General features: G+C 32.5%; 2 protein-coding genes across 3 annotated transcripts; both read left to right on the top strand.

Annotated features, from left to right (window-relative positions):
• Window positions 1–8,325: 8,325 nt before the first annotated feature.
• Window positions 8,326–10,183, top strand: LOC120766528 (protein CREG1-like). Of its 2 annotated transcripts, none has more exons than XM_040092098.1 (4): window positions 8,326–8,452; window positions 9,051–9,551; window positions 9,618–9,699; window positions 9,827–10,183. In XM_040092098.1, the coding sequence occupies exons 2-4, from the start codon at window positions 9,102–9,104 to the stop codon at window positions 9,937–9,939; spliced, it is 645 nt and encodes a 214-aa protein (XP_039948032.1). In that variant the 5' UTR covers window positions 8,326–8,452; window positions 9,051–9,101; the 3' UTR covers window positions 9,940–10,183. The 2 variants fall into 2 exon arrangements, with proteins under 2 accessions (XP_039948032.1, XP_039948033.1); XM_040092099.1 differs by lacking the exon at window positions 8,326–8,452 and adding an exon at window positions 8,517–8,711.
• Window positions 10,184–10,613: 430 nt separating this feature from the next.
• LOC120779896 lies at window positions 10,614–11,955 on the top strand. Its single transcript, XM_040112249.1, has 5 exons — window positions 10,614–10,684; window positions 10,743–10,995; window positions 11,076–11,213; window positions 11,321–11,721; window positions 11,779–11,955. Exons 1-5 carry the CDS (start codon window positions 10,668–10,670, stop codon window positions 11,846–11,848), a joined length of 879 nt encoding a protein of 292 aa, XP_039968183.1. The 5' UTR covers window positions 10,614–10,667; the 3' UTR covers window positions 11,849–11,955.
• The last annotated feature ends 1,254 nt before the right edge of the window (window positions 11,956–13,209 follow it).

Genomic DNA, 13,209 nt, shown 5'->3' with positions numbered 1-13,209 from the left:
AAAAAGCGTGCACTTCTGCGGCCGTTTACACCCAATAAAGAAAAAATGTTTGGACACCGTTGCCTATGAGAGAGTGCATAAGATTAATGCCTACGGCCTATTTTTCTATATATTTAAAGGTACTTAAGAGTAACTGCATCGTGTGCAACGAAAGAGCCAACAATGATTAGGATTTCAGGGGTTATGTGGGTTTAATCGGTTAAAAAACAGCCTTTATTCATATAAATAAATCTCATATAAATAATGAAATATTTTATTAGAATTTTTTGTTGTTACAAACATACACTATTAACAACGAAATTCTGAAATCTTTCAAAAAAAAAAAACAATTTAAAACTCGGCCTTTGCGACACCATTTTCGGTGATCTCGTAAAAAAAATGCACCCAAGATGGCAGGATAACTCCTTACAGGATTATCTAAAAAATACGCGTTTTAGTTAAAGCCTTAACTTGGACGAAAGAAAAAAACTGGAAATTGGATTTTGGCCGACATTTTTACATAAAACAAAAAAATTAAAATTTCAGTGAAAATTTCACTACATTTTTTTTTTCAAATAGTTTTAATCGAAAAAGAATCCTTCGCCCAAGTCTTTAAGAATTTTGTCTCAAGGACCTGTGTAAAATTTCATGAAGATCGTTTGAATAGTTCACGAGGAATCTTGTCAACTGACTTAAGAAACACAGTTTCGAGAAAAACGCGTTTAAAGACGGCCCACTTAGCCTAGAATGCTTCGTGTTCTTCACAAGTTCTCAAGGCTGTATATCCGAAACGATTACACAATTGTAGAATTTCATAAGGCAGTAAAAAAATACGATATTTTGAAACCCGTAAACCCATGTAACCACTTAAACACAAGTTTTTGCAGATCTTTGGTTTTTTTATGGGAGCACGGATGTTCAAAACCTTGAATTTAAGATATAAACTAAGCTTCAATGAAAGTGCTTTGGGAAAAACTAAATTTCTTTTCTCAAAAAACTATAAAAGCATGTCTTCGATGGTCCTAAAAGATATTTAGATATGTATAAGTATGTATAAGTGATTAGGCGCTAATAGGAACTGGGTGATATTCAGCCACAATAAAGTGAAAGTGCGCAGCTGGCCACTTCCCAGCGTATAAACTACATATGTACATCTCTCTATTATGCTCTAACTAAGGGCTTGAAATTCCAGGGTAGAGTCTCGTCATAATTGAATTGGAAGAGGGTTACAATATTCACTATGTCAGCAAATATTCTGTTCCAAAACGTCTAACGGTTCGAATCTATCTTCGTAGGCAATCGACTCCACATAACCTCACAAAAAATAGTCGCACGATTTTGGAGGTCACGCCACAGGACCACGACGCGAGATAAAGCGAAAGTTTCCTACAAAAAATTGTTTGTTTTGTTGGCAGTATGGCATGTAGCGCCGTATTGTTGAAACCATTGAAAATAGGGAGCGATTTCTATCTTGTTTTAGGTCCATTCTCCGATCGTGGGATGCGCTTGATAAATAACTAAGTCGTAAGTTTTTATAAATTACTAACTAAACTGAGTATAAATCAGATTACAGCTGTCAAAAAGACCCACTCTGAAAAAAATACAGCCTTATTGAAAAACACATCTAAAAAAAACCTTTAAAAACATAAGAACTTAACTAGCGCTTAGTCTTGTCGAAAAAATCATTTCTGGAAGGCATTTGTTTAGTATTGCCTGTTAACACAAAAAAGTAGTTTTCGTCTTACAGCAAATGGTACTCCATTTGGTGTCCGTGACGGTTTAAATGCTAATTGTGAATATTACTCACAAAAATTCTTGATCAGCCACCTGAAAAACCTCCTTACTTCATCCGAAAAACTTAAAATCACATCTTTTAAATTTTTTTTCTTCGAGAAAGCTAATATTATGAATATATAAATATATGTATGTACATATACATACATAAGTAGGTATATAATGCGCAATCACAAATGAAAACTTTCAAACGTCAAATGCCAGCTGGGTACCACTAGGTCACAACGGCGTCACAGGCGCAGTCTACAATAAATCTTAAGCATTTGTAGTGAACGCCAGCGGCTACAACAGCAGCGACGTCGACTCTGACAGCGGCAGCGCCTGTGAAATTACAAAAATAGTAACCACTAAAAGGGCACTCACGCATTTGTGGGAAAACAAAAGCACAAACGTCATAAACGAAACCACGCACTAACAAATATACATATAAAGAAACATACTCATAAGTATATACAAACATATGTATATGTACATATGTATACATTCGTATAATTATATGCAGACAAAATAAACCAGAGTAATGTTTTGAATTTGAATTGTGTTTGATTTTTACTACTGTCTGACTCGTTAATAAGTGACACGCACACACACACATCTAAATAAATGTGTGCGCTAAAAGGCAATCGCACTGTACGCAAGCACTTGAATGTGGTCAGACAGCCGACCAGCCAGTTAGTAAGTAAGACGGCCCACCGCCCTCTAAAAGAGTACTTTCGTTTGTTCAGACACTTGTGCGATCACTCACAGGATTGACGCTGACGCCGCAGTCACAGCTGTAGCAACAGAAGCTGCAAAGGCACAGTGAAGCGGTTTTGCGTGCGTTCATGAGTAATTTCAAATTACTGTATATTTGATGTCGTGGTTAAGAGAAGCTTTTCTTAGATGGCAAATTACTCATTTGTATTTGGAGTATTGATGATTTTCAGAACTATCTCTAAAGGTATATATTAAGCAGGTGTTATTTATGGATGAGAAACGGCGTTCAACCACTGCCGCTAAACATGTTTCGAACTGTGTGATCTCGACAATAAATTATTTTTATTTCCAGTCCCAAATACATACATGATGTCAAAAAAGAAGAAATTGTATCATATTGGAAATTATTTTTCGGTAAACTATAGAATCTTTATAGTGCGAAAACTTTCACTCGTCGCAAATGAAGGGGTTACATGGGTTTACGGGCTTCGAAAAACCGATTAATTATTAAATTCTACAACATATCTAGTATATTGGCCAAAATTTTCAAGTTGGTCCGCGTAATAGTTTCAGAGATACAGCCTTAAGAACCTGTACGCTCGAGGTTAGCTAGACTAAGTGCGCCGTTTTTAAACGCGTTTTTCTCCAAACTGTATTTTTTAAGTCGGTTTGGCAAGATTTCTCGAGAACTGCTCAACCGATCTCCACGAAATTTTACACAGGTCTTTGAGATATAACTCTTTAAGACTTAGACGAATGATTTTTTTTTTTGATTACAAATATTTGAAAAAAATATCGCAAAATTTTAATTTTTTTTTTAATTCCTAAAAATCCAATTATGCCTTTTTTCCCTTTGTCCAAGTCTCAATTTAAGACTTTAACTAAAACAAGTATTTTTTCACTTTAGGTGATCCTAAAAGGAGTTATCCTGCCAAGGCGGGCGCATCATTTTCCGAGGAGTCACCGGAATTGGCATCGCAATGGCCGAGTTTAATACATTTTTTTGAAAAATCTCAGATTTTATTTATTAATAGCGTATGTTTGTAACAACAAAAAATGCTAAAAAAATATATAACATTTTTTATTTGAGAAAATTTTTTTTTTAGGACACTTTTTTACCTCGAAGAGTTTCTTAAAAGTTTGTTCAAAAATATTTTGCTTTCGAACATGATTTTCCAACCAAAGCATAATTGTAATGGTGTTTTCGATATTTTTTTGCAACATTGTCACTTGTTTGGTATTTTCAGAATTTATTTCGTATGAACAATTTTTAAGTTTCTTAAGTTTTAAAAAACAGCACTAATGACCCAAATGTTTATTTGCTTACGTACTGTTTCAGAAACCTTCATTGACAAAAAAATACGTCAACATTCTTTAAGCGTCACAGCAGAGATTTAGGCGCCAACTATTTACATATATGTATATAAACCGGGTGCGTGATCTTTTATGTGGTTGTGTAAACAATGCGAATTCCGATCCCACATTCATGGAGAGCATTATAACTGCCGATGAGACATGGGTCTCGTCGGAATGGAACCCGTTTTCAGTCGATCGCAGAGATAAAACAAAATTCGGTGAAGGAGCTGAAGGCCATCCCAAAAAGTGCTTATGAAAAGTGTTTTAAGGACTGGAAAAATCGGTGGCATAAATGTATTACATCTGCTGGGGATTACTTACTACTAGTTCTCGGCGAATCTCAGTTGGCATGTACCCAAAGCGGTGGGAATCTACATAGGAAGTCCAAAAAGTATTTACATATGTACCTACATATATTATCTTTTATGTAGACATAAAAATCACCCTGCATACTCCCACAGTTAATCCTAGATTATATTCAACTTTTAAGACCTCTTTTTTTAATTTTAACGGTTCAACGACCAGATTAAAGTCAGCATATCAATGCATGCACACAACTACACATACAAAGCATACCAAATAAACGCATTTTTGTTTTTGCAAATGTGTTTGGAGATCCGGACATTGCGCCAGAACAACGCTTGACAAAACACACATTTATGTACATACATATATATGTATATGTACATATGTATGTATACAATATGTAAGTCTGTCCATATTGCACTTCTATTTTTTCCAGCTTTAAATTATCTATCGATGTTTTTGTAATTGTGAATGTGCACTCGTTTTTATTGCGATTGCATTGTCGCATTTTTATAAAAAATAAATTCTCGTATTGCCGGCATGTAGAATAAGATGGATTATGAACAAACACACACACACACACACATGCATTGACATGCATTAGCGCATGTGTGTGTGTGAACGCAGCAGAATGCACAAAGCAGATGTGTGATCGGCGCGTATGCGAAAAAGAAAACGCAGACGCTGGTTGTTGTTGTTGCCTGCGATGACAACGATAAAGTCAAAGTCAACGCCAGCGTCGCAGCCACATTCGCTGTCACAGACGACGGCGCTGCGAAGGCATTTGAAAAAACAATCGCCTGCGCTTATTTAAATGCAGGCGGGCATGCAGTAGGCACATTTACGCACGCACACATACACACATACAAGTATGTATTTAAAATTAATTGCCTGCTGGCAGCCGGCAACTTCATCGTCGATGATAAAGAAACGTGAAGTTGGAAATAAAGCAAAACCAAAATCAAAGTAAAGGAATGCAGGCACAAAACAAAACAAAGATAAAACGGCTTATGAATTTTCTTTATCATTCACACAGACACATACATAGTACATACATCCGCATATTTTTTAATTTTAAAGTTCTGTAATCTAGTTTCAATCAATCTTTGGATCATTAGAAAACTTTTCAAAATTGAGAAATGTTTTTTTCTTCGTCGTTGCCTTGAACAATTAATAAATACATTAATTTTTAATGGTTTATAAATTACTTAAATAAAATTTTTAAATTATATTTTTGAAAGATATGATAAACAAAAACAAAAACACTTTTAATTGAATTAAATAATTAAATTTTAAATAAAATAAAAAAATATTGAAAACACAAAAAAATGTTTTATGAAATTTTATTTAGTTTTTTTCAAATTATTTTTATTAATATTTTTTAAAATTAAAAATTTATTTTATTAAATTTTTCTTTCTAAAATTTACTTTAAACACATTGTTTTTATAATAAAAGTATTGTTTTTGTTAATTAAATTATTAATTTCATGTACTGTTTAAATTAAAGTCCTAGTTTATTAAATTAGAAAAAAAAACCTTTAAAAAATAGTAAATCGACGAAAAGACGTGAAAGATAATTTGTATAAATTTACCAAATTTACTCTTTTTAATATTTTTATTCTGTTATTTATCTGGCATTTGGAGTTATAGATTTGTTTGTCAATCCGGTATTTTGGGTCTAAAAATTTAAAAAATAGTTTTAATTAAGATTTTCCATATTACGAAATAATTATATTTTTTAAATTTCCAAAATTTTGGAATTTCTTTGTTAATAGTGTATGTTTGTAACAATAAAATTTTTTTGTAAAATACATATGTATGTATGTATTTCATTTTTTATATGAGAAAAACATTCTTGAAAAAAGGCCTGCAAAAAGTTCTGCTGCCAACGCGAAACCACTTTTTTTCCCGAGGGACTGCGAAAATCTTAATAAAATGAGTATCTTTGGAATATAAAAAGTTTGCATAAAATATTTCATTTTTTATGTGAAAAAAAAACATTTTACCCGAAAAAACCGTGTGTGTGTGTGTCATTTATATGCGTTCTCAGTCCATTCCAACCAGACCCCAGCAAACATTTTTCAAATTTCCATTTACATAAGTATATGGTAAATATACATATGTTTGAATATGCAAATATCTGAGCGCAAGCATTTTTTTTTAGATTATGAGTGCATATGCTGACAACGGTATATGTGTGCATATGTTGCAAGAAAACTGCTTGCAATTTCATTATGGATTCTGGTCAGCGGTTAGAAACTGACTTCAACGCCAACAAACCTGCTCGATAATGAACTCTTTCAGGGCCAGCACACAACCATTTGGCACGTTTTTTTCGGTGAAAATCAAAGAAAAAATAAAGTATATTAATTTTAGTGAAGTGAGCCTTGAAGCTGGTTCGAAGGTTGTTTTGCAGTATATACTTTACAATATTGCATTTACAAAGAGCGTTTAAATGTGTGTTGGCTGAGTCCTTTCGTGACAGTTTTGGCGCTGTTTACTATTGTATTTAATAAAATGTTGTAATTTACTTATATTTTGGCATCCACATAAAATAAGTTCTCCAAAAAAAATATTTAAAAATTTTAAGTGGACTTTTATTGATTGTCAATAACTGAAAAAAAGAGTGTTTTAAGATTAATATTTTGTAAACTTGATTGCACGATTTTTGCTGTAAAATTTTTGACTGCAAAAAAGCAGCTGATTATAAACATCAACATTTATTTCCAGTTATAAAATAATAACAATAGATATTCGACAAGAAATATCTGGCAAGAAAGAAAAGAAAATGCATTTCTTCTCAACGATCGTTTGTAATTCAAGAAATTTTCACATTCATTTCCGCTCTGTCTTCACATAATTCTTCTTATCCATTAAAATATAATTACAAGCAGTTCCAGCTTTTTTCTAAGCTTTTTGTTCTCTTATTGTACTGGTGGTAATATTTCTCCCCTCTTGATCATGTAATTTCCTACTCTTTAGCAATTTTATGTTTGGTTAATTATTACTGGAAAAGTATGCGTTACACAACTAAATTATTCTTGATATGCAAAACAGCTGTTTCGATAACAGCACAAAAGCGCGTTCAGCCTCTGACTACATACATATCTATGTACATATGTCCGACTCTCTTAGGAACTAGTAGTAAGTATTTATTAAAGAAAGCTTAATGCAACCGCCACTCAACCTAATTCCATTGTCATATAAATAACAAGTTTTTATTTATAAAGCGATTTCAATAGCCGTTCTCCAAACTGAAGTAGATAACATTGAATATTTCAAAAGCATACTCGAGTACAAAATATGTAGAATGTCGACAGAATTATGTAGAACAAACCAAATGTTAATCGCAAGGAAATAGTTACAAGATACTTGTAAACACTTCAGGGAAAAAGTTGTAGTTGTTATACTGTGAAGATGTTCAGTTAATAATTACAAAAGGTACCTTGAAAGTTTCTATTTGTTTATTAATTATTTTTGGATTTGATTTTTTCGATATACCAGACAGTCAACAAGTCTGAGAGGCCGGTAGAAATTGCGATCTTAAATATTTAAGTACATTATGCATGTTATAATGTTTTTATAACGATGCTAAATGCCGGGTACTTATTATAGAATAGGTAGAGTAGATAATTTCTGAAAGCAAAAATAAAACATAAAATAACAAAAATTACAATAAAAATAATTTATAGGCGGTGGTTAAAATCTTAAAAGTTAAAAATGGTTTATTTTTTTATTATTATTTCAATACCCATGCAGTTGCATAAAAGGCAATTCTAGGTAATAAAAACATTTACAAATTTTGTATTACCATTTGCTTCACATAACCTCAAATCTTATGTGAAAATTCAAATAACTAATTTTTTTTTATTTGTTATAATGCTTAGCAAATGTGTTGTTTAGGAAATACATAATACTACAAAAGGAAATAATTATTCACAAGTAATTTTATTATATTTGCTACAACAAGAGATATATTTTAATAGTAAATTTTACCTCACTTCGTTTATACGTCTCACGCGATGTCCATCACGTTACGTTAACACTAATTCATGCTTTAAATATTTAATCAAAATGCAACTCTGTCAATTTCTATAGCGAAGTAGCGCACAGCAACACCGCAATAACTTTGTTTGTTACGAAAAAAAATTCAAAAACGAACATGTAAATCAGCTGATAGATTATATTGGCTTCGAGAACAAAGATCGCTGTTGGTATAAAAACGCTAACCATTGTTATAATGGAACTGATTGCGGAACAAAAACTAAAACAGAACAGATCGTGGAAGGGTGTAACAGCAACAACATTAACATTTAAACAGGTAAAACAAAAACAAAGGTGCACCAACAAATTCAAAAATATGGTGGAAATGGTAGTTTCTATAAATGTGTAATGTAAATATTATTGTTAAATTTTTGTGGAAGACGCAGTTTGTATTTAAGTGAATTTATATACGTATAAGTATAGAAATTGATCTGCGCAAATATTTCTGATAATGTGCTAATTTTGTCTGCTGACTGTGGGCAAATCTTAATAACGTGACAAAGGCGCCTTTCTCTTTTAATTTTCTTTATTCTAAGGTGAATGTAGTAAAATATACACAAATACATAGAAATATTTGTGTTCGTTCCATTTGCTACATTTTGAAGTGAAATATACATTCATTAACATTTTAAGCTGAAAAGATATTTATTCATGAATTGTATGTACATACATACATGCATAAGTTGATGCAAATGTGTTTTGTTGCTGTGAACATCAGTCTGATTTGATAAGCCTAAACAAATAAAAATATTGTGATTCCAAACATGGAAATTGTTTGTTATTTACATTTTACGCACAAATATTTATGCATATAATATGTACTTATATAATTTCATTGTTCCTTTACCACATGCATAAGATTTAATCTCTTGCAGGCACGGAAACAGTAAAAACCTAGTTTGATAGTTCCAGAAATAGACTACAACATGGCGAAAGCAAACAGCAGTGTATTTACATTTTTGCTAGCAACATTTATTTTGTTCAATTATTGTGCAGCATATTCGGCGCTTGAAGATGCACGCATAATTGCAGAATATAAACGTTATTTGCGTAAAACCGATCATGCTGCAGTTGCCCGCAGTTTGGTGCATAAAACTAATTGGGCGTCAGTGGGTAGCATATCCACAAATGATAAAATTGCAGACTATCCCATGGTAAACATAATCTCGGTGGATGACAGCGCTGTGGATGGTACGTCCACAGGGCGCATACATTTTTTGCTAACTGATTTGGATTTCACTGGTCCTGACTGGAAGCATATTAATAAAGTCACCTTTCTGTTCTCCGATGACCAAACTTTGAATTGCAAAAATCATGGACTTGATCCAATGGAGCCGACATGCCCACGTACCATAATTAGCGGAAAGGTTAAAGAGGTAACTTTAAATGAATTTAGTTGCTTCTATGAAATACTGATAGAAAATATATCGCTTATTCGACAGTTGGACAAAAATGATAAGAATTACAACGACTGGTTGCAGGCATTCACAGTTCGCCACCCAGCTGCGAAGTCTTGGATTAAAGGTAAAATATTGCAAGCACTTTCTTGGAATATAATATATATAAACAATATTGATAGTATTTTTGACCCAAGATTGATATTATGTGTATTACTTTTTTAATATATATTTTGATATCTTTCATTGTGCAGCACATAGTTTCTACTTATGCGAACTGGAAATAGAAAATATTTTCGTATTGGACTTCTATGGCGGTCCTCACAATGTCGCTGTGAACGATTATTATAACGCGAAACCGAACTAATTCATGTCGGATAGTGATAAAAGTCAACGACTGAGATATAAATGGATGTTCAACATACCACATTTGGTGCTTTGTAATTAAATATAGGCATACCTCTTCTATTTTGTGTTAATAGAAACAGTTACACTTATATATTTTATAAACTCTTATTGTACTATCCACATTAGCTGCTTAAAAAGCAATTTTTAATATTTTTAACTTACAGTGAGACTGGTTTATAATAAAGCAATATATAAAAAATTTATATCTGTAAATTTGTTTTCATTTTACGTGATATATTAATAAAGTATAACAACATAATTTGTGTATACATAAGTATGTGCATCTTTGTGCTTGATAAGCGCACGAAAATAGTTTTCTTCTTATGTAGACTTTGTGCAAGGAGAATTGAGATCCAGCTCAATTATAAGCTGACATATAAGTATGTACATATGCAGCGGTAGTGATTGCTTTATCTAAATTCGCTTTTTTATTTTTATACATTTCAACATTGGATATTGAATAGATCTTGTCAAATTGCCATTAAAAAAGTTAAATTATAAAGCATTAATAATTGTGCTTTGTTCATATTATGGAAATGTCAAAACGCCACTATGTCAAAATGCAACTCTACTGTCAAAATACCAGTTCACTGTCACTTTGAGTCATTTTTTTTGACACAAGCAGATGATTGAGTTGTGTCAAAAAGCCAATTTCTTTCACTTGGTCATTTTTGTGTGACAAACAAAATGAGCAGATATAGTTTGTAAGTAAATAAAAATTAGTGATAACAAGGATAAAATAATAAATAAACCTCTCATCAGCTTACAAAGGTCAACAAACGGGGCGGCTACAACGGGGAAAAGATTTCGTAGGCTCGAAAAAGTTTGGACACATGATGAACAAAAAATTCTCATAGATTATATAGCGTCAAGACCAGCTTTATGGGACCCCGATTCCGATTCGTATAGAAATCGCGACATCAGAAAGAAAATTTGGGCAGAAATCGCAGAGGTTACAAAGCATAGTGTAAATGACGCGAAAAATTACTGGAATAACTTGCGCTCCAGATTTAATGTAAGTACATGCATACATATGCATTAGTATATAGTACAAAGTATCAGTTTTGTATCATTAAAGTGACTTTGTATCTACAGACTGAGCGACGGAAGGCAGTGCTCTATGAAAAAAAACATCTTGGCAACAAATATGAATCGGGTTATGAATTTTACTCAGGAATGCAGTTTTTAACTAAAATCGAACCCAGGCGAACGGCGCACAGTGTCGAGGATATGGTGGGTTATTGTTATTTTTTTTTAAGTTTAATACAACAATGACAGATGCTTGTTTGAAGTGATAAACATTAAATATACAAAAAAACACATTTTCTTCATTCTTTTAGCATATCCAAATGAATGATTACATTTCCCTTGAAAGTCATTCTCAAGATGAAAGCGATATAGAATCTATACCCAGTTTACTGGAACCCAAATATGAGACTGTTAATAATGATTATTCTGATTCCAACATAAAAGAAATATTTGTCAATGGCACTTTAAATCAGCAAATGGCAACTGGCAATAACTATTCTTCCTCGGAAAAGTTTGTGCATCCAAATGAGCATAGCACTTTAGATAATTTGACGATGGATCCGTTGAAAGCAGATGAATTGCCGGCCAGGAATAAGCGCAAACCGCATTTGGGCAATAATCATGAAGTACCAGTGCGTAGAAAGTGGAAGCAAGTCTTCTCCGAGTTCATATTGTGTGAACTAGAGAGATATGAGTATAGTGACGCGCAAAGGTAACAAATATATAAATCTATCTGTATATATAATGGGTTTTAATTTTTTTTATATAGACTGAAGGCTGAACTGACGTCGGCCTGCTTGAACTTTCAACCACAACACCCGCAAATTAATGATTATTAATGCAACTATTTGTGAATAAAACTGATTAATATTATGTATTATATTTGTATGTATGTAGTATTAAATATCTATGATTCAAAGAATAAATTATACTTATAGAATTAAAATTTGCACTTTTTAACTGAAATGCTTGTGCACTCAAGGAAGTATAGCAGTAACTAAATTCACTGGAATTATTATTAATTAATAGGATTATGTGGAATATATATACATATTTATGTATGTATGAAGCCATTTATCGTTTCGAATACGGAAGATAGAACTAGATTAGTAGGTATGATAATGAAATTACGAATATTGCATAATTATATATTTAAACTACGCATTTACTATTTGTATTTAATAGTAAAATAAAATTGTAAATTTCTTTTACACATGTACGTGAACATACATAAATACATATTTGTAATATTATCAAACGAATGAAATGTTCACAGTTTTGAGTGATTTCTGTCTATACGTATATGTACATATGTATGTACATATGTTCGCCATCGTGTCTCTAATTTTCAGTCAGTGAACCGATTATGCAATTCAGACCTCAAAATTTTGAATAAAAGCGGTGGGCACGAGGTAGGCAAGGGTAAAACTTTGAAAATCTTTCAGAACTGAGAAAAAAACAGAAAGATCGTTAGCTTCGGTTACACCGAAATGCAAAGAGATGATTGGAGTCAAGCGGAGACCATTACTCATTGCACGCATGACCTATATTTCCTATGTCAGAGTCAATCCTAGACATGTAGACGTTTAATCTGCTACAATATCCAAAACGCAGAGATTGGCACGTCCGCCAGTTCTGTGTTACCGGAATGAAGTCCGGTGGTCCGAATAGGGGGTTCCGGGAATGAGCAGCTTCTTGGAGAAAAAAGTACGTGTTTTTTATTTCAGATCGACATTTGGTTCAGGGAATAAAAAGTGATTAACCGTTATTTGTTTTAAAAACAAAGTACAGTTTGGTATAGTTCTATGGAGTTAAATTGTTTAAAGTGCCATACCATAAGAGACATAGATATTTGTGTATATGTATGTATGTAAATTATATATAAAATTATTGTATTGCAGTTACTTAATCAGCCTTTATCAGCAAAGTTGACGATGTTAAACTCGGGGACAACCAATACTAATATACCTGTATGTATGCAGGTGATTTTGTCTTGCTGTAATATACAGTGGGTCCAAGAAATGAACTCTAAAATTAATTTAATTTAATTTTATTTTAGCCGCAAACTAGTCTTTCAGTTTTTGAGATATCGCTGTGAAATGCACACGTCATTTTGTCTGCAAAAAAGGGCTCATTTGTTGGAACCACCAACAGCGGACCACTATATGACATAGCTGTCATAAAAACTGAGGTCCTTGAG

The sequence above is a fragment of the Bactrocera tryoni genome, chromosome 1 (assembly GCF_016617805.1).
Source record: "Bactrocera tryoni isolate S06 chromosome 1, CSIRO_BtryS06_freeze2, whole genome shotgun sequence".
Taxonomy (NCBI): domain Eukaryota; kingdom Metazoa; phylum Arthropoda; class Insecta; order Diptera; family Tephritidae; genus Bactrocera; species Bactrocera tryoni.
This window is presented reverse-complemented; position numbering and strand designations above follow the sequence as displayed.